General features: G+C 57.2%; 1 protein-coding gene across 2 annotated transcripts in view; it reads left to right on the top strand.

The window, feature by feature from the left end:
* Cmip (c-Maf inducing protein) overlaps positions 1-21562 on the top strand; it is a 183103-nt gene that overhangs the window by 142388 nt on the left and 19153 nt on the right. For both annotated transcript variants that reach the window (XM_004842796.4, XM_087203962.1), the window contains exons 5-10: positions 1504-1545; positions 6320-6382; positions 9555-9635; positions 12646-12749; positions 14039-14143; positions 17880-18233. In XM_004842796.4, coding sequence (XP_004842853.1) covers positions 1504-1545; positions 6320-6382; positions 9555-9635; positions 12646-12749; positions 14039-14143; positions 17880-18233 — 749 coding nt within the window. The remainder of the gene's footprint in view (positions 1-1503; positions 1546-6319; positions 6383-9554; positions 9636-12645; positions 12750-14038; positions 14144-17879; positions 18234-21562) is intronic.

The raw sequence follows: 21562 nt of genomic DNA, 5'->3' as shown, positions 1-21562 counted from the left end.
TGCTGGGGAGAAATTTCCCCTGCGGAATGCAGAGGCTGTCCCGTGACAGGGACACAGGGACTCACATCCGTTGTCGCCAAAGCCTTCCTAGCAGGGTACACGCCTGCCAGGGAGGCCTGAAGCCAGGGTCCACCCCCAGGTGGTCTGGAACTGCAGCTCAGGAGTAGAAACGAAGGCTCTGGAGCCAGAACAGACGACAGAGGTGCAAGTCCCCAGCCCACCACTGTCCTCAAGCACCAGACCAGAGGCTGCAGCCGTAGGTTGCTTGCCAGGCATCAGGGTTGTAGGAGAAGGAAGCTCTCATTGTGAAGCAGAATCCACGGGACGAACTGACAGGGCTCTGACCCAGTGCCCTGAGGCATCGAGAGGAAAAACTGGAGCCACCGTTCACCTTTCCCAGCCAAAAACACTAGTATTTAACAATCTGCCGTCAACAGGCTGCCCGGGTCCCCTGGCACCCACAGGAGGACAGAAAGGTGTCAGCATATGAGAAACGCCGCTCTGTGTCCTCCCAGGCTCACAGGAGCGCAATCAGCCCTCCCCCAGGTCACGCCCAGTCCCAGGGACCTCCAGGGACGCCTGATGCCCAGACCCTGGCCACGGTCCAGAGCCTGCCTTGCCCCAGACAAAAGCAAACTCGTGGCTACTGAGTATCTCCTTTTCCCAGGTCACACAGTCACGGAGTGGCAGTAAAAAGCACCAATTGTATTAACACAGATCTCAGATTGGGTAGGGGGCGAAAACCCTAAAACTTCAGCAAGTTTAATCCATTCAGCCTTGTTTGGGTTTTCTTTTTTTTTTTGTAAGTCAGTGCAGGAATTTGAATTTAGCAAAAACATCTGGAATACCAGGGTTCCTTAGGTATACCTAGTTTAAGAACCATTCAAATAATTACACATCCATCTAGAAGACTCCCTGGCACTGAGTTGAGACTCACAGACAGGCAGTTTCTTAGCCCGTGAGTTACAGACCTGCTTCTGTCTTCTAAGGAGTGTCTCTTAACAAGGCCAGGTCCTCTCGCAGCAGCCAGCAGCCCGATGCCGGGTAGTTACCGGTTTCCCGCCTCTGGAGATGGAAGCTGAGTCTCACTGAGCCAGAACCCTTGAAGGTCATAGCGGTTGTCCGCCATGGATGCGAGCTCAGTTCCCTGGACTCCCTGCTTCCTACCCTGCCCTGGAGGTGATCCCATCTAGTGAACTGAGAAAAAAAAATATCTGGGCATGGTGGCACACACCCATAATCCCAGCACTCTGAGAGGCTGAGGCAGGAGGGTCACAAGTTGGAATCCCACCTAGACCACTTAGCCAGACCCTATCTCAAAATAAGAAAAGTTTTTACAGGATTGGGAATGTAGCTCAGTGCAAAGACCCTGTTTGATCACCCGTGCTGTTTAGGGAAAAAGGAAAGAAAGTGACAGTTCAGTCTGAACTCTGTGGACATTTGGAATGCAAACACCCAACTTTCCTAATCTTGTTTTTCTCCCCTGTCTCCATCTGTCCCCAGAACACCAACCTGACCACCCAGGAGCATGAGAACATCATCGTGGTAAGTCCCTCAAGGCCCGGGCAGGTCCTCCCTGGCACCCAGCCAGGCCCCTCGGGCTGCGAGGCTCAGGCCCAGCTGGCCTGCGGGTGCTCGTCCTTTGTGGGCCTGGGCTGCGGCCTCCTTCAGCCCGGGTGTCTCCTGCTAAACCCACAACCAGAACCCGCTTTAATCCCCTCCCGTGTGTGAAGTGCGATGATATTTTCTGGGATTCACAGTGATGTCAGCACCTGTGGGGTAGAATATCATCCCCAGGAATCTTAAGCTATGAAATGTGACTCTCAGTAGGGAGAAGGAAGAAACAAAATGGTAGCTACAGTGTGCAAGCACTGTACTGTGCATTTGAACTCACAGAGGCCTGAGACAGATGCAGGGAGACAGCTGTGATCACTGCAACACAGAGACATGCAGTGCGGAGTGGAATCACAAACTCCCCTGGGAAAGGAGCCAGAAAGCTTCCCAGAGCCAATGACTTTGGAATGGGGTTTTGAAGGATCAATAGGAGTTTGCCAAGTGGCAAAACAGGGTAAAGGCATCCTAGAAAGAGGACACAAAATATGCAAGGGCACAGAAGTAACAATGTTCTGGATGTTTCAGCATTGCTGGCACATACAGCATAAGAAAATGGGAATCTGAGAGAAAAAAACTAGAGCTGGAAGTGAGAGATAGGGCTCCATGCACTGAGAACCTGGGCAAAGGGGCCCAGGTGGTCCTGCAGCTGGAGCCTGTCAAGAGCAGTGTCCCAGCCCCCTACCCCTGGGGCTTCTCCCAGGAGCCTTGCTGGCCCGCGTGCACAGCAGGAAGTCGCAGACACAGGGCAGCGTCCTCTGCCCCCACAGGCGCTGGCTCATGGCAGGTGCTCCGAGAGGGGCTGCTGAATTCCCGAGACACCTGGGCCTCCTCCCGCTCACCCCACCCCTGTGGCTGGTGTCAGTTCGAGCAGCAGACTTCTGATTGCATGCGCCTGCCGGGCACCAGCTCTGTCCCTGGATGGGAGCTCAGCAGGGCGGGCCGTGTAGGGTGGGGCACCTGCGGGACAGCTCAGAATGGAGACCAGACCCAGGGTATTAGGGGGCACAGAGGAGAGGCCCTCCGCCTCCTCTGCCTGGGAGTGGATACCAAGGGCTTCCCAGAGGAGGGAGCCAGGCCGGGCATGAAGGGCTCAGGGAGGGAGATCACTAGAGGCTCCTCGGGGAGAGGCGGACAGGCAGCAGAAGCAGGAGGAGCCAGAGGAGCGTGGTGCCGGGAAGGAGTCCATCCTCCTCTCCCAAGGGTCCCACTGAGCACTGCGGTCTGCAGGGCCGTGGGAAGGCAGTGTGGACCCGAGGAACCCCATGCTCGCCGATCTCTGTGCTCGTTTCTCACCAGAACCTGGGCAGCTCTCTCTGTTGCATGGACCTGGCACCCGAGCAGTGGGGACCCTCAGTGGCCAACAGCTGGGGATCACCCCGAAGCCTGGGCCCGCATCCAGACCCAGCTGTGCTCAGTGGTGGTGAAGAGTAGGCTTAGCCGGGTGCTGCGGCGCATGCCCCTACCCCAGCTCTTCAGGAGGCTGAGGCAGGAGGATTGCAAGTTCAAGCCCACCCTCGACATCTTAGTGACTCCGTCTCAAATTAAAATAAAAAAAGCCGAGGATATATCTTAGTGGAACACTTGCCCAGCAGGTACAACTCGCTAGATTCAAGCACTGCCCCTCCAAAAGCCTTGATGCTAAACCCGAGTTCCAGTTCAGAGCTGAGTTCAAACCTGGCCATGACCTTGGGCGATTGTTTTCATAAAAGTCCAGTCATCACTGTGTGCACATGGGGAGCCTGGACCCTGAGGGCAACAGACTCAGCAGGTGCTCGGGTCCCTGTACAGAAAGGCTGCTGTTTATACCTGTAAGTGCTCTGGGCACTGTAGGTCTCCTGGCGTCCAGCAGTGTAGGCACTGTGTCTGTAGTGGTCGGGCTGTGTCGCTTAGGGGACGGCAAGGAGCAAAGGTCTCCGTGTTCTGCAGGGAAGCAGGGTTTTCCCCAGGTATTTGATTTGATTGGTTGAGCGCATGGGTGGGGAACTCATGGCCTCAGCCTGCATCTGTGTCGGGGTTAAAAACAAGCGCTCACCCTGTCCCCGACCCTCCCCAGAGTCCCTGTTTCCAGGTGGGGACAGTCACATGGGTTGTGCTCTGGGATTTCCTTTTTGCACAGGAACAATGAGATACAAGATGAGTTACCCTGCCCCGGGGCTCCTGTTGGTTTGTTTCTTTGGTTTTTGGAGTCGGGGTCTCGCTGTGTAGCCCAGGCTAGCCTCGAACTCACCATCCTCCTGCTCCTTCACCTGACAGTATGTCAGGGAGACCCTCCCAGGGCTAAAGATTACACCTGGATCTCGTATCCTGGGCCCTCACCTTCAGCACTGGTGACTTTCGAGGGCAGGCAGTCCTTCCAGAGCTGTTCTGGGCACTGCTGGTTCAGATGCACCCCTGGCCCACACTCGTGAGTGGCCAGTAGCTTCCTCTTGGGACAGAGAGGTCCTGCCTGCGCCAGCTCCTGCCTGGGGCAGCTCCCCTGTTCTTCCAGAGCCCCTCTAGATGCCTATTCCAGTCCTTTCCAGCCAGGCCTCAGTTTTGTTGCCTACGAAATGGATCTGTCGGTTCCGTTCTTACTGACACCAAGGCTGGGAGGGCTCCTTACAGAACAGAATGCCAGGAGGAGGATTTGAGGAGGATTCTGCAGAAAGATGGGCTGGTTTGCTTATTACGCATTTGAAACTGTTGACCTCTCTGTGACCAGGGCAGCACCAGTCACCTCCCGGCCCCTGGTCTCTTCATCTACGAAGGGAAACAAACACAGGCACTTAGGACCTCCCAGGGGAAACAGTGGCCCTGAAAATTCCAAGCCCACACAACTGTCACGCTTGACGGGTCCCTCCCATCCCACCTACCCCATCCCTGTGGCTCAGACCTGCAGCCAGGTGTGGAAGTACACGCCTGTCATCCCAGCACTCTGGGAGGCTGAGGCAGGAGGATCACAAGTTCAGGCCCAGCCTGGGCAGCTTAGCAATTCAGTGAGCCCTTGTCTCGAGATAAAAATTTTAAAAGGGCTGGGATGCAGCTTAGTGCAGAGGCCCTGGGTACAGTCTCCAGTGCCACAGAAGTCAACCTGTCGGAGGAGGTGGTGGCAGTGGCCTGGTGTCCAGGGACTGGCTGGACCCAATGCAAGGGGACCACGCCTGCCTGCGTCCTTCCTGCAGTGACTGCTTGCAGAGTTCAGTCTCGGTGGCAGGACTGGTCCTCGTGGGTGGCAGCTGCGGACAGGGACAGGGCCACCGAGCCTGCTGGGCCAGTGTTTGGCCCTTCGTTGCCAGTTCTCTCCACAGCTGTTCCCCGGTGGTGTGGGCCACACGCAGAAGGACGCTGGCCCTGGGGTCACAGGCACGGTTCAGGTCCTGCTCTGCCCTTTCCGACAGTGCCCTTGGCCCCAGTCTTCATCTCTCTGGCCTCAGCTTCACCCCTGAGGAAGGGCCGTGCTGACACCCATCACCCAGCATCACTGGGGGCGCTGAGCCCCTGTCCCCGCTGTCACCGTCATTGCAGTGATGGCCCCTGGGGTGCGGGGAATGTGAGGTGGAACTCGGGGGAGCGTGACCCTGGGGGTGGGTTTCGTTTCATCCCAAATCAGTGGTGTCATGTCAGTTATAATTTTAAAGTGTCCCTGGCCTCATGCCTATAACCCTAGCACTTGGGAGGCCGAGCCAGGAGGATCACCATGAGTTCGAGGCCAGCCTGGACTACATAGCAAGACCCCGTCTCAAAAAAATGAGTAATAATTTTCAAGTGTCACCTGTAGCCAGTGCCCCCTTGTGGGACAGGGCAGCCTGGGGCCTGTCCCCAGCCGTGTGGGCCACCCTGACGGTTGGCACTTGCTGGAAGCTGTCACCTCTGTCCTCAGCGAGCTCAGTCTGAGTGCCTGATCTACCCTTGGTGGCTCTCACCGACCTCTGTTGACACTTCCTCTCCCCGCGGTCCCCAGAGCAAGCAGAAGTGTCATTACTGTACAGTTAGGCGGAGCAGGCTTTCGAGGAAATCAGGCCCAGGAGCAGTGAGCAGCATCCCACCTTAGTGAAAGCTCGCCTGTCTCGGGATAGCTTGGGGTGCCACTCCGGGGTGGGGGGCCCTGGCTTGCAGCTGTCAAGGCTGGTGACATAGTCTGTCCCCTGCAGTGCATAGGACACCACAGAGGGACCTCGCAGTGGGGACCAAGGGCCTGGCTCACACTTCCAGGGGCAGCGAGGGGCCCGAGAGGTGAAGCTCTGATGGCCACACCGCCAGGAAGTGGCAGAGGCAGGGTTTACACTCGGGACCCTGCCACCAGCCCGAGTGGTCAGCCGTCTGTGTGTGCAGGGGAGACTCCAGGGCTCCATAGGCACTGAACTCTGAGCGTGCTCAGGTCCCTCACACACAGCAGCAGGATGTGTAGCGTCATATTTGCCTTTTAGTTAGGGGCCGTGGGTCTGTAGGGGACAAGAACAGCTGCCGGTGGGCCATGAAACCCCTGTTTCTGGGCCAGGGGGGTCTGATCAGCTTGTTTATCGGAGCCTAGGTTAGAAAATGGGCTTTTTCTCCCCACAGGATGGCAGGAGGCTGTTTTGACTGTGTGTCGCTCTCTCCTGTGGTCATGCTGGGCCCCATCCCGCCACTGGCCAGCTGTGCCCTGCAGCCCTGCCTCTCCTAGAGACACACTCGCCGGCCCCACTGTGCGCATCGCGCCAACTGGTGTCTGTTCCTTGTCTTTCAGGCAATCGCTCCTTTGCTGGAAAACAACCATCCACCGCCAGATCTCTGTGAATTCTTTTGCAAGGTACGGCGCTGCCTCTGCGGGGTGGGTGTGCCTGGGTCAGGGTCCCGGGTGTGGCAGAGGGCATTCGGGGCCTCTCTTCTCAGGGCTACGCCTGCAGGCAGTTGGGAGAGTGAGCAGGGTCCCAGCTGGGCTGGGAGGAGTGTCTGGCCTGTCTTTGGAATAACTTCCCGGCTGTCCCAGGAGGCCGCCTGAGCTGATTTTCTGGGCTCTTGACGTCAGGGCTGGGTTATTCTTAGCCGAGGCTCCTCCGAGCACCAGCTGGCCCACGGTGGGGTCCCGGCCACAGGGCTTTCCCTGAACTGAGGAAGCTGGCAGCAAACGCCAGGTTAGCCTGCAGGGGCTGTGCAATAGGGCATCTGCTCCCAGGGCCCCAGTGCCAGCCCTGCACCTGGATTCACACGGTGCATGCCCAGCCACACGAGCACCGGGCATCCCTCGTGCCCCAGGTCCAGCCCAGTGGCCTGGGAGCCCGGCCGGCGCACAAACCAGTTTGCACTGTATGTAATGATTTGAGGTCCTTGGAAAGACACCCGGCCTGGGTCTGCCGCTGCCCGGCGCTGTCTCACTCCTGCTAACTCACTTCCCTCGTCCCCTCCCCTCCCCGGCTCCTCACCACAAGAGTGTGGGGTCCCCACCCCTTCCTTATCACAGGCTAAGCTTTGCAGTGTCAGGAGCTGGGAGCTTGGAAAGGGAGACAGAGCTGTGCTGTCCCCTCCGGGCCCGTCGCTCCATCAGAAGACTTTCCCAGGCACACATACCTGCTCGCCCAAGTGCCCGGGTGTGTGTGTCAGGGCCCGAACACCCTTCCCCTTCCTAGCACAGTTGTGCACAGCATGTGCCCTCTGGTCTGCAGGGAGAGCACCCCCGAGCATGTGCATGTGTGCACACAGATCCGGCTCCTTGGGGCACAAGGGGGCTGTGTCCCCAACATTCTGTGTTAGACCCTCCTGGGTGGAGTCCAGTAGCACAGAGTCACCTCGGGTCCCCTCTCCCCATGGTCCACCCGGTTTAATCCAGATGTGCCCACCCCACGCTGTCCTCTTCAGCTGGGGTTTCTCCCAGACCTCGTGGTTTCCAAACATTTATTCTAAAACCATGGTGCTTTGTTCAAAGTCAGCCTTACCTAGGGTGCATGGTAGCATGGTTTGGGAAGGGGTGAAGTGGGAGAAACCCGCCTGGCATTTCCTGCCTTCTGGGGTTGAGGGGCTCCAGTGGTCCGTGGACCTCCGGCTGTTTTCCCCTTGGGTTGCAGCCCAGGGGGGAACTGGAGGGAGACCGAGCGGGCAACCTGGACCTGCTGGGCAGCTGGTGGCCGGCACCCAAGCCTGGAACTCAGGATCTGAGGACAGTTTACACATCTGGATGCCCCAGAAAGCCCTAGTCTCCCTCTCTGGGCCCCCGTCCTCCTGCAGGGTCTGCAGGCTCAGCACCTCCAGGGGCCATGTGGCTAGAAGCGTGTGTGGGCAGCAACTCCAAACAGCGCCATGCTGGTGAAGAGAGTGCAGCTGAGCCCGAGGCCTGCACAGCACTGCCTGATTCTTAAGTCATGGCGGAGGGTTCAGAGAATTTCCAGTATGGCTGTTCTTAGGCTTGATTTTCAAGCTCCATTAGGTCAGGCTTGCTCAAACTTAATTCTCCAAGTCTCATGAACAGATAAGAATTGTGTCAGAGCGGACTCCTTGTCTGTGTCTTCTGAGACAGTCTTAGCCTTTAAAATCAAAACAAAAAACAAACAAAAGATCTTTTGCCATCTGCTTTTTTTACTCCAACAAAGTGAAGGGGGCAGGGGGCCCGGGGATTTAGCTCAGTGGTTCTGCCACGTGCCTTGCAAGCGCAAGGACCCGAGTTCGATCCTGGTACTGAAAAAAAAAAAAAAATGAAGGGGGCAGGAAAGAAAGCTATGATGCTTCTTGGTTTTTACCCAAATGACTTGCAACTTATATCTAAATAGAAATCTACACACAGGTGTTTATAGCAACTTTAGTCATAATTTACAGAACTTGAAAGCAACCAAGATGTCCTTCAGTAGGTGAATGAATGAAGAAACCATGGTACTTGCAAGCAGTGCGTTGTACTCAGCCTTGAAATGAGCTGTCAGGCCACGGAAAGATTGGGAGGAACCTTAAATACGTGACCAAGTGAGAGAAACCAAACCAAAACAGCTGCATGCTATGAAAGTCCAGTTGTCCATTTAGCATTCCTAACCCCGAATCTGAAATGTTCCCAAATCCAAAACTATCCAGCCCTGACAAGACATCATGAGTGGGAAACTGCGTACCTGCCAAGTCACCGTCAGACAGGCTGCTGGCTGTGGTGGTGCACGTCTCTAATGCCAGCACTCTGGGAGGCTGAGACAGGAGGATCACAGGTTGGGGCCCAACCGGGGGAACTTAGTGGCTTAAGAAGACCCTGTTTCAAAATCGAGAATAAAAAGGGTGTTGAGGATATAGCTCAGTGCAGAGACCCAGAATTCAACCCCAGTACCACAAAAACAATTCAACAGAAAACTTTTTAAAGAAAACATAAACACATTAAAATACAATAGGAAATTACCTGTGGGCTATGGGCAAAAGTATACAGAACATAAATGGTTCTCAGGTTTAGACTGAGGTCCCCCCCTCCCCGAGATAACTTATTGTGTATGTGCAAACATCCCGAAAGCCAAAAATACTTGAAGCACTTGAGTCCCTTGCAATTCACATAAAGGATACAAGGCCTGGATGTGACATTCTGGCAAAAGTGAGATTACAGAGCCAGCACGGGATCAGTGGGGCCCGGGTGTGGGGAGGGAGGGTGAAGGCGACGCACAGAAGGCTTTGGGCGGAGCACCTGAGGTGCAGACGTCCTTGTCATTTGTCCAGACCCCGCAGTGTGCGCATCACCAAGGTAACTGAGGCCAGCCGTGGGCCTGGGTGAAGTCACGCCCAGCGCAGGTTCATCCCCAAAACAAGCAGGGTGGTTGTGTGGCCAGGGGGACGGGGTGCACACGGGACACCTCTACATCTTCTTCAGCTGCTCTTAAAATACAAAGTCTGGTTTAAAATAAGCTCTGCAGCCGTATTCAGCAAGAGAAGCGGGCTTGCCGTGGGGCTCGAGGTCCCCGGCCTGCCAGAAGTGGCTGGCTGCTGACAGGATGCTGCCGCCCACGCTGACCGAGCCCCTCTGCCCGCAGCACTGCAGAGAGCGGCCCCGGTCCATGGTGGTCATCGAGGTGTTCACACCCGTGGTGCAGAGAATCCTCAAGCATAACATGGTGAGTGTCTGATGCTGGCCTCTTGAGCCGCCCCAGCCTTTTGGTTTCCCGCAGGTTTGGGAGCGGGGTTGGCCCAGTGGATTCTGAATGAGGAGCTGGGGCTTTGTGCAGCCTGCGCCTCCTTGGCTGTCGTTTTTCCATTAAAGCAATAGGAAGGATGCTTTCACCGTAGTGAGAATACAGAAATGCTGTGGCCAGAGGAAAAGACAGGTTTCCAGCAGCGTGCTTGGCCTCCATGTCCTTGGGTGGGCTGTGTACAGGGCCACAGCGTGGGAGGGAGAAGAGCATTAAAAGGCTGAACATGTAGCTCAGTCCAAAGGCCCTGGGTTCAATCCCAGAAGTAGAAAAAAAAATATCTTCCTGGTGGAGAAACTTGGCAGACCTGACCCCAGCTGGGTGATCAAAGCCGATGCCAACAGTGATGCATCGTGTTCACAGAGTGGGCCCTCGACATGAGTGTGAAAACAGCGCTTACCCTGGGGTCCCCCTCATAGCCCATGGGCCCAGGCTCACGGTTAGCAAAGTTGAGGGACAGTCTACAAAACGCCCCAGAACCATCCCAGTCATGGAAAGCAAGGAAAGTGAGAAATGGACACAGCCCAAGGTGGGGGTGCAGTGGTGTCCCCAGACAGAAGGGGCATGAGCACGAGGGGACACGACTGAGAGCTCATGAAGGATGGCGCTAGTTTGTTTTTATAGATACAAACGGAGAATTCAGTGGCACTGTCACCTGTGTGGCCCTTAGATTTCATCCCATCTTCCCAGTGACAGCGGCAAATATTATTTTCTGCATACTACATGTGGGGAAACTTAATCATCAGGGTCTGCCACCTGGTCCCGGGGCCCAGCTGTGAGTAGGAGCAGCCAGCCTCCACTCAGGTGCTCACTGTGCACTTTCTTGGAGCCAGGCAGAATGCAGAGCTCGGGGAGTGTGTGATGTCATTAGCCCTGTGACATCGTACACCCGGGAGGAACCCAGGGCCCAGAAAGGCTGGCAGGGAACCAGGGTCTGAGGAGCAGCTGGAACAGACACCCGAGGCCAGGCCCTTCAGCCCTCTTCGCACGTAGCTTGCAGCCCTTCCCTCCTGCATCCGTGGCAGACATCATTAATCGATGCCTGCAGTCTTCCTTCCGATTTAGAGACAGCTTCTCCTTCCCCGGGCAGCATTCTGGGCAGGCAGTGTCCACTCAGTGAATCGTCCTGGTCCTGGAATGAGTGCTCTTTACCATTCTCTACCCTGAGCGATCACAAGCTGTAATTGAATTATTGCTTATTTCTGAGATCCTCTCGGATTTGGGATAAACTCATTTGTTTTCTTCGTGTGAGACAAGAATGCCCTAGGTAGTGCTTTCTCCACGGGGGAAACCTCCCTCAGGGGTGGGAGGACAAGGGAGGAAAAGGCCTCTGCCTAACAACTCTGAGGTCCCCAAGGGTGTGGGGCGGGGAGAGTCGAGCCCTTTGAAAGGCCAGAGCAAATGTTCTGAGGCTCCTCCTGCAAAGCGGGGCTGTAACTCACCAGAGACAGCTGCATGCACAGGTGCACGGGCCAGGGTGGCTCCTGCGCAGGTGACCCCACTCCTGCACACTCCTGAGGCTCTGGGAGAACCTCTGACATCAAAGGGACACAGCACCCCGACAGCTCCCAGGGCTCAGATGCAGCTTCTCTCTGGAGCTCAGTGAGCTTTACAGCCTGGAATGTTGTCCACATGAATCAGCCAGAAATCAGGCAGCTCCGGGGTGAACCCAGAGTGGACAGCTGTGGCCTGGCCTCAGGCTGAGTCCCTGTAGCCTTCAGGGGTCCTGGTGTGGGGGTGCTGTACAGCTGGGCTTAAACTTGTGATCCTCCTGCCTCAGCCTCCCAGAGTGCTGGGGTTCCCGGTGTGTGTCACCACACTCAGCTTGGAGTTGCTTTTTTTTTGGTAGTGCTGGGAATCAAGCTCAGGGCCTGGCCTGGGTTAGGCAAGCACCCCACCACTGAGCTGCACCCCAGCCCTCGGGCTGCTGTATCAGTGGATTTCCCTAAGGAGAGGAAGGATGAGCTGGAGACACCAAGCACCCCTCTGCCGTCTCGGAGCGAGCCATGCCCTGACAGCCTGACCGTGGGAGTGGGACAGCCGTGCTACCCTTCTTCCTGGACGCTCTGTTTCTCCCAGTTAGCTCCCCAGCAGCCGCCCCCCCCCGGCCTGCTGATGGGTGGTGTCAGCCTCCAGTTAGTCTGTCGGCTGGAGAAGAGGCTCCCTTGTCCTGGGCTGGCTGCTGGGTGAAGCTTCCCCGGGCTGTGGACTCACGTGGTCCTCCCCGCGCTGCAGCACCTCCTCCCACCTGCAGATGGCGCTGTCACAGCGGCCACCTTGGCCTCCGCACCCTCGTGTGCCCTCCGCAGGCCGCGTCATCACACTCAGGTCTCCTTCACAGCATCTCACACACCTCCTTCCACGCTTCTCACATACACTCACCTTTGTCCATCCTTTCCTAATCTTGTCTGCCTGCCTGTTGCGTCTCATGCACCTTTTTGTTTTATTTTTTGAGACAGGGTCTTACTATGTAGCCCAAGCTGGCCTCAAACTTGAGCTCCTCCTGCCTCAGCTTCCCGAGTGGTGGGCATGCACCACCATGCCTGGCTCGTGTGACTTTTGAGGGTGGCTTTTTCTCTCCAGCCTAAAGCACACAGTCACAGGTGTTCCCAGAGTTTGGTCCTGGAGCCAGGGGCAGCTGGGGCTACCTAGTCAGGGGATGGCCCCAGGAGGCTGCACCAGGCATGCCCCTTCCCCCCAGGAGGGCCCTGGCTTGGGGGCCACGTTCCCACCTGTCACTCAGAAGGAAGGGCAGGCATCTCCTCACCAAGCACGGCAGTTTGAGGACACGGGGAGCTGGGCTGGGGTCCCACAGGGCCCTGGGGTGGTGCCAGGAAGAAGCCCGAGCGTGTGGCTGACACCGCCTGGCCCCCAGGGGTCAGGGCTGGGAGGAGGGGTGCCCTGCTCTGCGTCCCAGTCCTGCCCTCTCCCACAGGACTTCGGGAAGTGCCCACGGCTGAGGCTGTTCACTCAGGAGTATATCCTCGCCTTGAATGAGCTCAACGCTGGCATGGAGGTGGTGAAGAAATTCATTCAGAGGTGGGTCTCCGTGTCCATGGTCCCCATGCACCTGTCCACCAGGGAGCCGCCTGCTCTGTGACACCCAGCGAGGCCCCGTGTCCCCTCTATGCACCCCACTGGCTCCTCCCACCATGTGGGGTCTGGGCCAAGCCGCTTGCTTGCTCTGTGGCCTTGAGCCAGTTGCTGTACCTCTCTGAACCTGCTTCCTGGGATTCGGGGAGGGAGCTGCAGCCCGATGGGATGCTGCAGGAGGAAGCCTACCTCAGTGTGTGCTGTCCACTGGGACTCCAGAAATGGTGCCAGTCCTGAGTAATGTCAGCATCACCTCGGCCCCTCCCCTGTGCTGTAGTTGCTGAGTTCCGGGAAGGAGTCCAGCTGGTGGCCCTAAGGGTCAGCATCTAGGGCTCCAGCCTCAGACCCCCAAGCTTTCCAAGAGCCAGCCAAATACTGTTGTTCTTTCTGGCTTCCGGTGTTTGGGGCTCGTTTGCTCTGCTTTTTTATTTTTCAATTTTTGGTCTGTGGCTCAGTTTCCCCGTCTATAAAATGAGGTTGCTGGTCCCCACCCCATCTGGTTACTTGGAGAATGGGTGAGGTGCTAAGCACAGTGCAGGAGCGGAGCACAGGTTCAGTCCTTGTTGTTAACTCTTCTCGTTTCCTAAGAAAATCCTAGTCATCTCAGTTCTGTGGATTCCTGAAAAGAAACCCACCTCCCACTCAGGACGCATTTCCATGTCTCTGGTGACTTCAGGACCCCTGGGGTTGGCTTGCATCCTTTTGTCAGGCTAGACCTAAGTGACAGCAGCTGCAATGAGTTTCCCAGAAAGTTTTCGGGTGTCCTCACCAGGCCCAGAGCAGCCCATTCTCCGGACAGGAAATGGCAGCAGAGACAGCCTTGGCAAGTGAAGGTAGCTGGGACCTTGAGGACTCGGTGACTGCTCTGGACCCTGTGCTAAGATGACCCTAAGAAAGCAGTGTCATGAAAAATTACTCCAGAACCCTGTGGCGCCCCAGCCACCATGTGCTGAGGTTTCTCAGGAATCGGAGCACTCAATTCTCAGTGTCACCACTGAACAGCACACTACTTCCTCATGTCGAGGCCTGCGACACTGGGGTGCCATCAGGAGCTTGCTGGGCTGCTCACCTGGGCTCCAAGCAGCTACCACGGATCTGCAATCTGGTTGCAGCCGGACCCTCTGCCGCCCACACTGGGGCAGCCAGGAGCAAAGCCCGGGAGGGGTGGCCTGAGTGCCGAGGTGCCCACGTGCCCTCCATATGCAGCCTCTCACCTGCCCTCTGCTCTTTTCCAGCATGCACGGCCCCACGGGGCACTGCCCCCACCCCCGGGTCCTGCCCAACCTGGTGGCCGTGTGCCTGGCTGCCATCTACTCCTGCTACGAAGAGTTCATCAACAGGTCAGTCGCTCCCACTGCCGGGAGAGCCTGTGTGGGGACGTGCCGCACCCTATTGTGGGGTCGTGTCAAAGTCAGTGGCTGGGCCGGGGAGGTGGAGTAGCTGCTGCCAGGGATGCTGAGGACAAAGCAGACACTGAGTCAGCACCAGTGGCTGCGTGGCGCCTGGGCTTTCAGAACGCGTGTTGCAGCTGAAGGCTTCCCACCAGCTGGGCAGGGTGTGCGTGTGTGTATGTGAGCATGCACAAGTGTGGAGTGTGTGTGTGTAATACATAAGTTTGTAGACACCAGGGCTGGCCGAAAGGTTTGCTGCACCTCACGGTGGGAGCACAGGACTTTGTGGTCTGAAATCTGGCCTCATTCTGCGAGCAATGGCTCTCTCTAGTAAGGAGAAGGATGCCTGGGCCTCCTGCACTGCCACTCTGATTTAATTGGGTGGCCCTGGCACTTTTCAATCCTTCCTTTGATTTTTGTTTTGTTTTGTTTTTTGTTTTGGTACAGGAGATTGAACTCAGGACCTTGTGCTTTCGAGGCAGGCATGGTGCCACTGAGCTAAATCCCTAGCCCTGTTTGTTTTGGGGTTTTGGGGGGGGTTTGGGTTTTTTTGGTACTGGGGATCGAACTCGGGTCCTTGCGCTTGCGCAGCAGGCAGCGAAACCACTGAGCTAAATCCCCGGCCTAGCCCTGTTTGTTTGTTTGTTTGTTTGGACTCCTATGACCAGAGTCAAGAACTCCTGCTCTAGTGGGAGGTGAGGAAGGTGTATTCACCAGCTTCTCGGCTGTGATTAAATACCTGACATTGGCATTTTAAAGGAGGAAACATTTACTTTGGCTCAGAGTTTCAGAGGTTTAGTCCCTCATCCTTGGCTCCTTTTCTTCTGGCCCTGTGGTGAGACGGGACATCAGGGTGGGGACCATGTGGTAGAGCAGAGCTGTAGACAGGAAGAGGGGATGACATGCTGGTGGACATCCTCCACCTTCCAGTTGTGTCCCTCAGGCCCACCCTATTGGATGGTGCTCCCATATCCAGGGTGGGTCTCCTCCCCTAGTTTGCTGTCCCACATACCAGTCATCTCTGGAAACATCTCACAGACACGCCCAGAAGCGTGCTTTAGTGTTTTCCTGGGTGTTTCCCAAACCAGTCAAGTTGACACTCAAAAATAACCACTGCTGAAAGGTCCTTAAGGGAGGGGACATTTAAGCTGACACCACCTGATGTTAGCAAGGTGAGAGTCAGGAAGAGGGTGGTCTACGTGGAGAGAACAGTGCCTGTGAAGGCCTAGGGGGGAGCAATGGAGTTGCCAGTACTCATGGTGTTTTTCCAAGTGAGGGTCTTTTTTGTTTTGTTTTTTTTGTTTGTTTTTGGTACTAGGATCGAACTCAGGATCTTGCACTTGTAAGGCAGGCGTGGTGCCACTGAGCTAAATCCCCGGCCCCCTCCAAGTGAGGGTCTTGACCACCTGCTTCAGAATCACCTGGACTGCTGCTTTAGAATCCAGGTTCCCAGGACAAGGCCCTGGGAATCTGCATCCTTAAACTCTGCAGCTGATTCTGCTGCACACTGAAGGTGGAAGAACAGCAGGAATTAGCATGCCTTGAGCAGAGAGAGAAAAGAAGTGAAAGATGTAGCTGGAGTGAACACCTTGAGTTCAGAGCTGTGTTGTTACAATGCAGAATTTCTGTCCTGAGAACATTACAAGTTCACAGCAGGTTTGCAGTAGGGGAGGGACAGCTGCAATTTCAGTTCCTGATGCCTCGGGCTGCTGCTGGGTAGAGGGTGGTGGGTGGGGCGAGCATGACCTTGGGGACCCGCAGGCGGCACCTGCAGCCTCGGGTGTCAGGGTGGAGGCGTGGGGAGGAAGACGCAGGCCCTCCGCCTCCCTCACAGGCTGGCTCTGACTCCCAGCCCAGCACAGCTGAGCCCCCTCGGTGCCCATGCTACTGCTAGTTCCTCCAGGACATCACCCCAGGAAACCTGATGCTGCCAAGATGCTTCCCAGACTCAGATCCCCCACGCCCATTGGTCAGTTCCTCCAAGATAGAGCTGTGCTGTCCTCCGGGCCACGCGGCGCTCCCACTGGGCACACAATGTACTCTCAGGCAGAAAAGCACAGGCAGCTTGACCCAGGTTAGCGCGGCTCTCTGGAAAATCACCAGTCGGAGCCAAACAGCCTTGAGAATCCACTCCTAAATCCCAGCTAAGGCAAACAGTGGGAAGTGGAGTGTTGAGCTTTCAGAGAACAAATTAAGTTTGAACCAAAGGGAGATTCAGGTCGCCCTGGCCCCCTACGGACCACACACAGTTTTCCATCAACCCTAAAATGCTTGGGCGTTAGCCAGTGGGCCATCGTCCCGCCTCCCCCAAGTTTCAGAGCATATTTATTAAACACCCTCAGTGGGCTCTGCTTAGCCCTGGCTCCAGGCAGGACCAAGATAAATTCAGACCCTGCTATGCACAGGAGCTGCCGTGTGCAAGGCCCAGGCCAACGTGGAGCCTAGGGCTCTCGTGTGTGGCACATGAGGGACTGTCTCGGACCGGCAGCTGTTTCTTATCATGCCACAATGCTCAGAGTCACGAGGAGCAGTGAGGGGATCTCAGCCTGACCATACACGGGAGGAAACTAGGCTGTACCCCTGAGACCCCCAGCTCGGTGGACTTGGGGTACAGATGGGTGGAGCCCCATGCATTAGTTCAGAGCAAGGCAGGTGCCTGTGTTTGGAAAAAGAAATCAAGGGAGACTTCCTGGCAGAAGAGACCTTCACAGGGCTCCAGGGGAAGACACTTTAGTGGGGAGCAGTCAGAGAGGCCCGGTTTCAGATCCCTGCTTCCCAGACTCATGAATGAGCCCCAGCCTGGAGGCCGGTCATTTGGCCCCAGGGAGCGTCTCCTCCCCTGGATGTCCAAGGTGGTGGCTCAGAGAGTGTACCTGGAAACACTGCTGTCTCTCCTGCCCAATAGGATGCACCGCCCCCCACTGGCCCACTCACAGAGGGGGGCTTGGACCAGGGCAAGGCTCTGACAAGTCCTGCAGGAAAGAGGCCCCATGTCACGATTTTCCACACAAATGTGACCCTAGTGATGTCCCGGAGCCCTTTCCTCAGTTAGCACCTGGTGCCACCCGGGCAGGCGTCATGGAGATGCTGTCGGGGTTGGAGTGCTCCTGGGGGGCGGGGCGCAGGCTGGAGTCAAGGGTTTGACAGCCGTTGGGTAGGGTCCCTGGTGAGAGTGGATGTGAGCTGTCACCTGGCTGGACAGACATCAGCCCCGGGGGACACTGGTGTGGAAGTCGGGAGACAGCTGGACTGCGGGAAGCAAGCAGAGGCAGACTGTCTAGCGGGCACAGGGGTGCCTGGGGAGGCCAGGGGAGGCGCCAGGCAGAGGTGAATGCCGAGGGCAGGCTGGTGGCTGGGGCAGAGACGAACCTGCCTCCCCATCCTGCAGATGTGTCCTGAGCGCCCCTCCCTGCTGCAGGGACCCCGGGTCTGGGTTTCCAGCCTGCACTTCCTCTGGTGGCATGTTGGGCGAGCACTCACCCTGCTGAGCCTCCCTGTCCTCGTTCCCAGAGCAGGGATCACAGTGGAGATCCTGTTGTCATGAGGACTGGGGAGGGAGACAGACACCCCGGTCCCCCTGCGTGAAGCCAAGGCTGTGGTTTAAGGGCCATTCTGAAGGTCGCGCCTGTGCCTCCAAGTGTACCACGCCGTGCCCAATCACGCACTCCGTCTCCTCTTCCCCCAGCCGTGACAACTCCCCGAGCCTGAAGGAGATCCGGAACGGCTGCCAGCAGCCATGCGACCGGAAGCCCACCTTACCTCTGCGCCTTCTGCACCCCAGCCCAGACCTGGTGTCTCAGGAAGCCACGCTGTCTGACGCGCGGCTCAAGTCGGTGGTCGTGGCCTCCAGCGAGATCCACGTGGAGGTGGAGCGCACCAGCACTGCCAAGCCAGCACTGACGGCCAGTACGGGCAACGACAGCGAGCCCAACCTCATCGACTGCCTCATGGTCAGCCCTGCCTGCAGCACCATGAGCATCGAGCTGGGCCCCCAGGCCGACCGCACACTCGGCTGCTACGTGGAGATCCTGAAGCTGCTGTGAGTGCCCCGTCACGGGCGGGCAGGCCTGGGCGTGGGGACTCACTCCGTCTCAGTCCCGTCCCCGTCCTCGGGCAGCGTGCTTGCTGCATCTTTGACTCGCTCAGGGTGGGCAGGTTTGGGTGTGACCATGAGTGTGGCTGAGCAGGATGCGTATCTGGGGGCTGAGTCCATGCGCAAGTGTGAAGACACACGAGGATGTGTGAAGTGGCTGTGTGTGGCGACTAGGAACATACACCCTGTGCATGCGTGAGCACACAGACACGCGGATGATGCCTGTGTGGAGATGTGTGTGCATGTGTGCTTGGGGCCTAGGCACAAGTGCAGGGTGCACGTTTACACACCTGTGTGTGAGTGTGCGCATACATGTGCCCCGATGTCAGACGCACATGAATTTCTGCACATTCTGGTGTGAGTGGGTTTGTTCGGAGCTTGTCTGTGACTTTGTGTGTCTGTGTGCCTATGGTGGCTGTGGGCACGTGTGTGAATTTTTCTGTAGGGGGCGGCATGTGTGTTTTGACCACTGTGTGTGCGTTAAGAGCACAGGTGTGCGTGTGTCTAGGCATTTGAACTGGTTTTGTGCATGAGCAGCTGTTTGCATGATCGCTTGCACACGAGAGCTGAGTTGGGGTGTGTGTGTGTGTGTGTGTGTGTGTGAGAGAGAGAGAGAGAGAGAGAGAACCAGTGTGTGGCTGCTCATCTTGTCTGAGCTGTGCACGCTCTGCGTGCTTGTTGTGTGACACAGGGTGTGTTGAGTGAATTGGTGTATGGACGGCAGGTCCCCTATCTAGGTGGGGGTGGGGGTCCGTGGCCCTGTGTGGGTACCCGTGTGGTTGCGGGTGCACACTAGAGTTGTGTGTGCATGTAGGAGCCTCCTGTAACGGTGACGCTGGCAGGTGGCTCTGACGGGTGTTGCTGAGGCCCAGGAAGCTGCGTGCAGGGCGTGCTGTGGGGACAGCGTGGAGGAGAGGGAGGCCCTGCCTGCTTTAGGTGGTGCCATCCCAAGCTGGGTGCCGTGGGCCCATCCTGCCCCCCCAGGCCTCAGCTCTCTGACTGTAGAATTCGAGGCCTCACCCTGCCCGCAGGCCTCTTGCCAAGCTGCCTCTGGCCTGTCTCAATCCCACACGCCTGGTTCCCCGAGCCCTGCTGGGGCCTCGGCTGCCACACTGCCAGCCTTCGCTGAGCTCTGTGGTCCCAGGGACAAGCTCGGGTCTGGAGACCTCAGCAATGCCCTTCTTCCTGGCTCACACCCCTACTTTCAGAAGGAGCCTTGCCCCGTGCTCAGGGCACCGGCCCTGGACCTGCACCTCCAGGACAGCAGTGTGGCTGCCAGCCTTGTCCTGTGTGTGCCTGATGGAGGTGCCTGTCTAAAGCCAGGGACCCTCCCGAAGTGGGGTGGCCCAAGCCTGGCACCAGGGTGTGGCTAGCGTGGGCAGGGGTTCCCTGAGGCCCCGTGTTCCCTCATCCTCTGTTGTGGTCCCAGCTCTCTGCAGCCTGGTCAGCCGGAGGGCACGGAGGTGCCCAGGATGGCCCTGTGTGTACAGCAAGGGTGGGGGATCTGTGAAGATGACACCCACGTGCACATGTGTGCAGGCACACGAGTGTGCACTCAGCCCCAGAGCAGCTTGTGGCTTACAGGAGGATGTGGAAGTGGCATCCCCAAGGAGCCTCCTTTGCCCTCACGTTGGTTCCAGAAAGGAAAGGGTGGGATCTATGCCAACCTCTGTGGTCCGGCAGCAGAGGTGAGGTGAGGACATGGCCCAGGGGAGGAGATTCTCTTTTCGCCAGAGAGCATCCCAGGCAGAACTTGTCTCCGCCCTGACTCCTCTAGGCAGGGAAGGCTCCACTCCTCCTAGCAGGCCCAGATGGCCCTGGAAGCAGGGGTCCCACTGCTGCCCAGGTTCCTGGGGAGGGCTCCTCGCCCTGGGCAAGACTGGGACCACCATGCCCTCAGCCTCCCCGTCAACACCAAGAGCACCCAGGCATCCCCCATCCAGGCCCCCTTGTTATTCTCATCCAGCGCTAAGCGTTGAGTTTCATCACGTCATCGACACACAGTTCTTTCCTTCCTCATAAATGTGCTCGTGAACAAGGGCTCTGCTCTTCCTGCTCAGTCTCTGGGCCTCCGCCTGCCACCTGACTTGTGGCGTTGAGCGGCCCACATGTCTCCCTGAGGCTCAGCTCCCCAAGCGGCAGGTTGGATCCCCTGGCTGCTGGGTGTGTGGGCAGGAGGACCGGAGGGGTGGCCTGAGCATCCGGCACAGGGTGGCCCCCGGGGCGGTGGAGACACCATCACCTACAATCCCAGCAGCGTTTGCTGTGGAAGAGGGCAGTTAGGAGTGACGGTGCCTGGCGGAGGGACCAGCCCTTCAGTGTGCTCATGGATGGAAGGAGCTTCCACCTGAGCCCCGAGGAGCCGTGACCGTGTGACTCACCCGCTGTGGAGCCACAGGCAGCACTCCTGTGCCTGGCCTCGCTTTCCTGGTCTGTGAAATGGGTGCCTTCCACAGAGGGCAGGGGTGGGAACCGGGACTGCCGGAGATTCGCAGTGCCGCCCTCTGGCTCTGGATACCCTTGTCAGTACTGCAGTGCACCTAAGTGAGCGTTTAAGAGAAGAATGATTTAGTAAAGAGTCGAGGCAGTGGCGTAAGGCATGTGGGGCCATGGAAGCACCCCAGCAGCACCACCTCTGTCCATAGAAGAGGGCAGTGCTGTTCCCAGGGGTGCAGAACAGTGCAGCCAGCCCTGCAGCTGGTGAGGGTTGGGGACAGTGTCTGAAAGGCACAGTCCCAGGTCAAGGCAGGCGGCAGAACCACTGAGCTAAATCCCCAGCCCCACCGTCCCAGTTCATTGCTTTTTATGTTACCCCAGGAAGACCCGGGTGTCATTAGAAATCAGCACCTTTGAGGGCCGGGTATTTAGCTCAGTGGTTCTGCCGCCTGCCTCTTAAGTGAAAGGACCCGAGTTTGATCCCCAGTACAAAAAAAAAAAAAAAAATCAGCACCTTTGAAAGATACCCAAATGGCTGGGTGTGGTGGTGCATGCTTTTAATCCTAGCCCTCAGGAGGCTGAGGCAGGAGGATCACTGCAAGCTAGAGGCCAGCCCAGGCTATTTGGTAACTTCAAAGCCAGCCTGAACTACACAGCAAGACCGCAGTCTCAAAAAAACAAAAGAAAGTTACCCAAGAAACTGAAAGTTCCCCGGAGACCTTTGAAAAGGGAAAGGATGGAGTACACACGTCAAGGCTGCTGCTGAAACAGCCCGCATGGGCCGGACCAGGTACAGTGGAAGGAACTCGGGCCGGGGACCAGCCGGGCAGGTGCCAGGG

Source organism: Heterocephalus glaber, unplaced genomic scaffold (assembly GCF_053883595.1).
Source record: "Heterocephalus glaber isolate CG9 unplaced genomic scaffold, H.glaber_assembly_v1.0 deba00000071, whole genome shotgun sequence".
NCBI lineage: Eukaryota > Metazoa > Chordata > Mammalia > Rodentia > Bathyergidae > Heterocephalus > Heterocephalus glaber.
The sequence above is the reverse complement of the archived record's forward strand: the minus strand, read 5'-3'. Positions and strand labels throughout refer to the sequence as shown.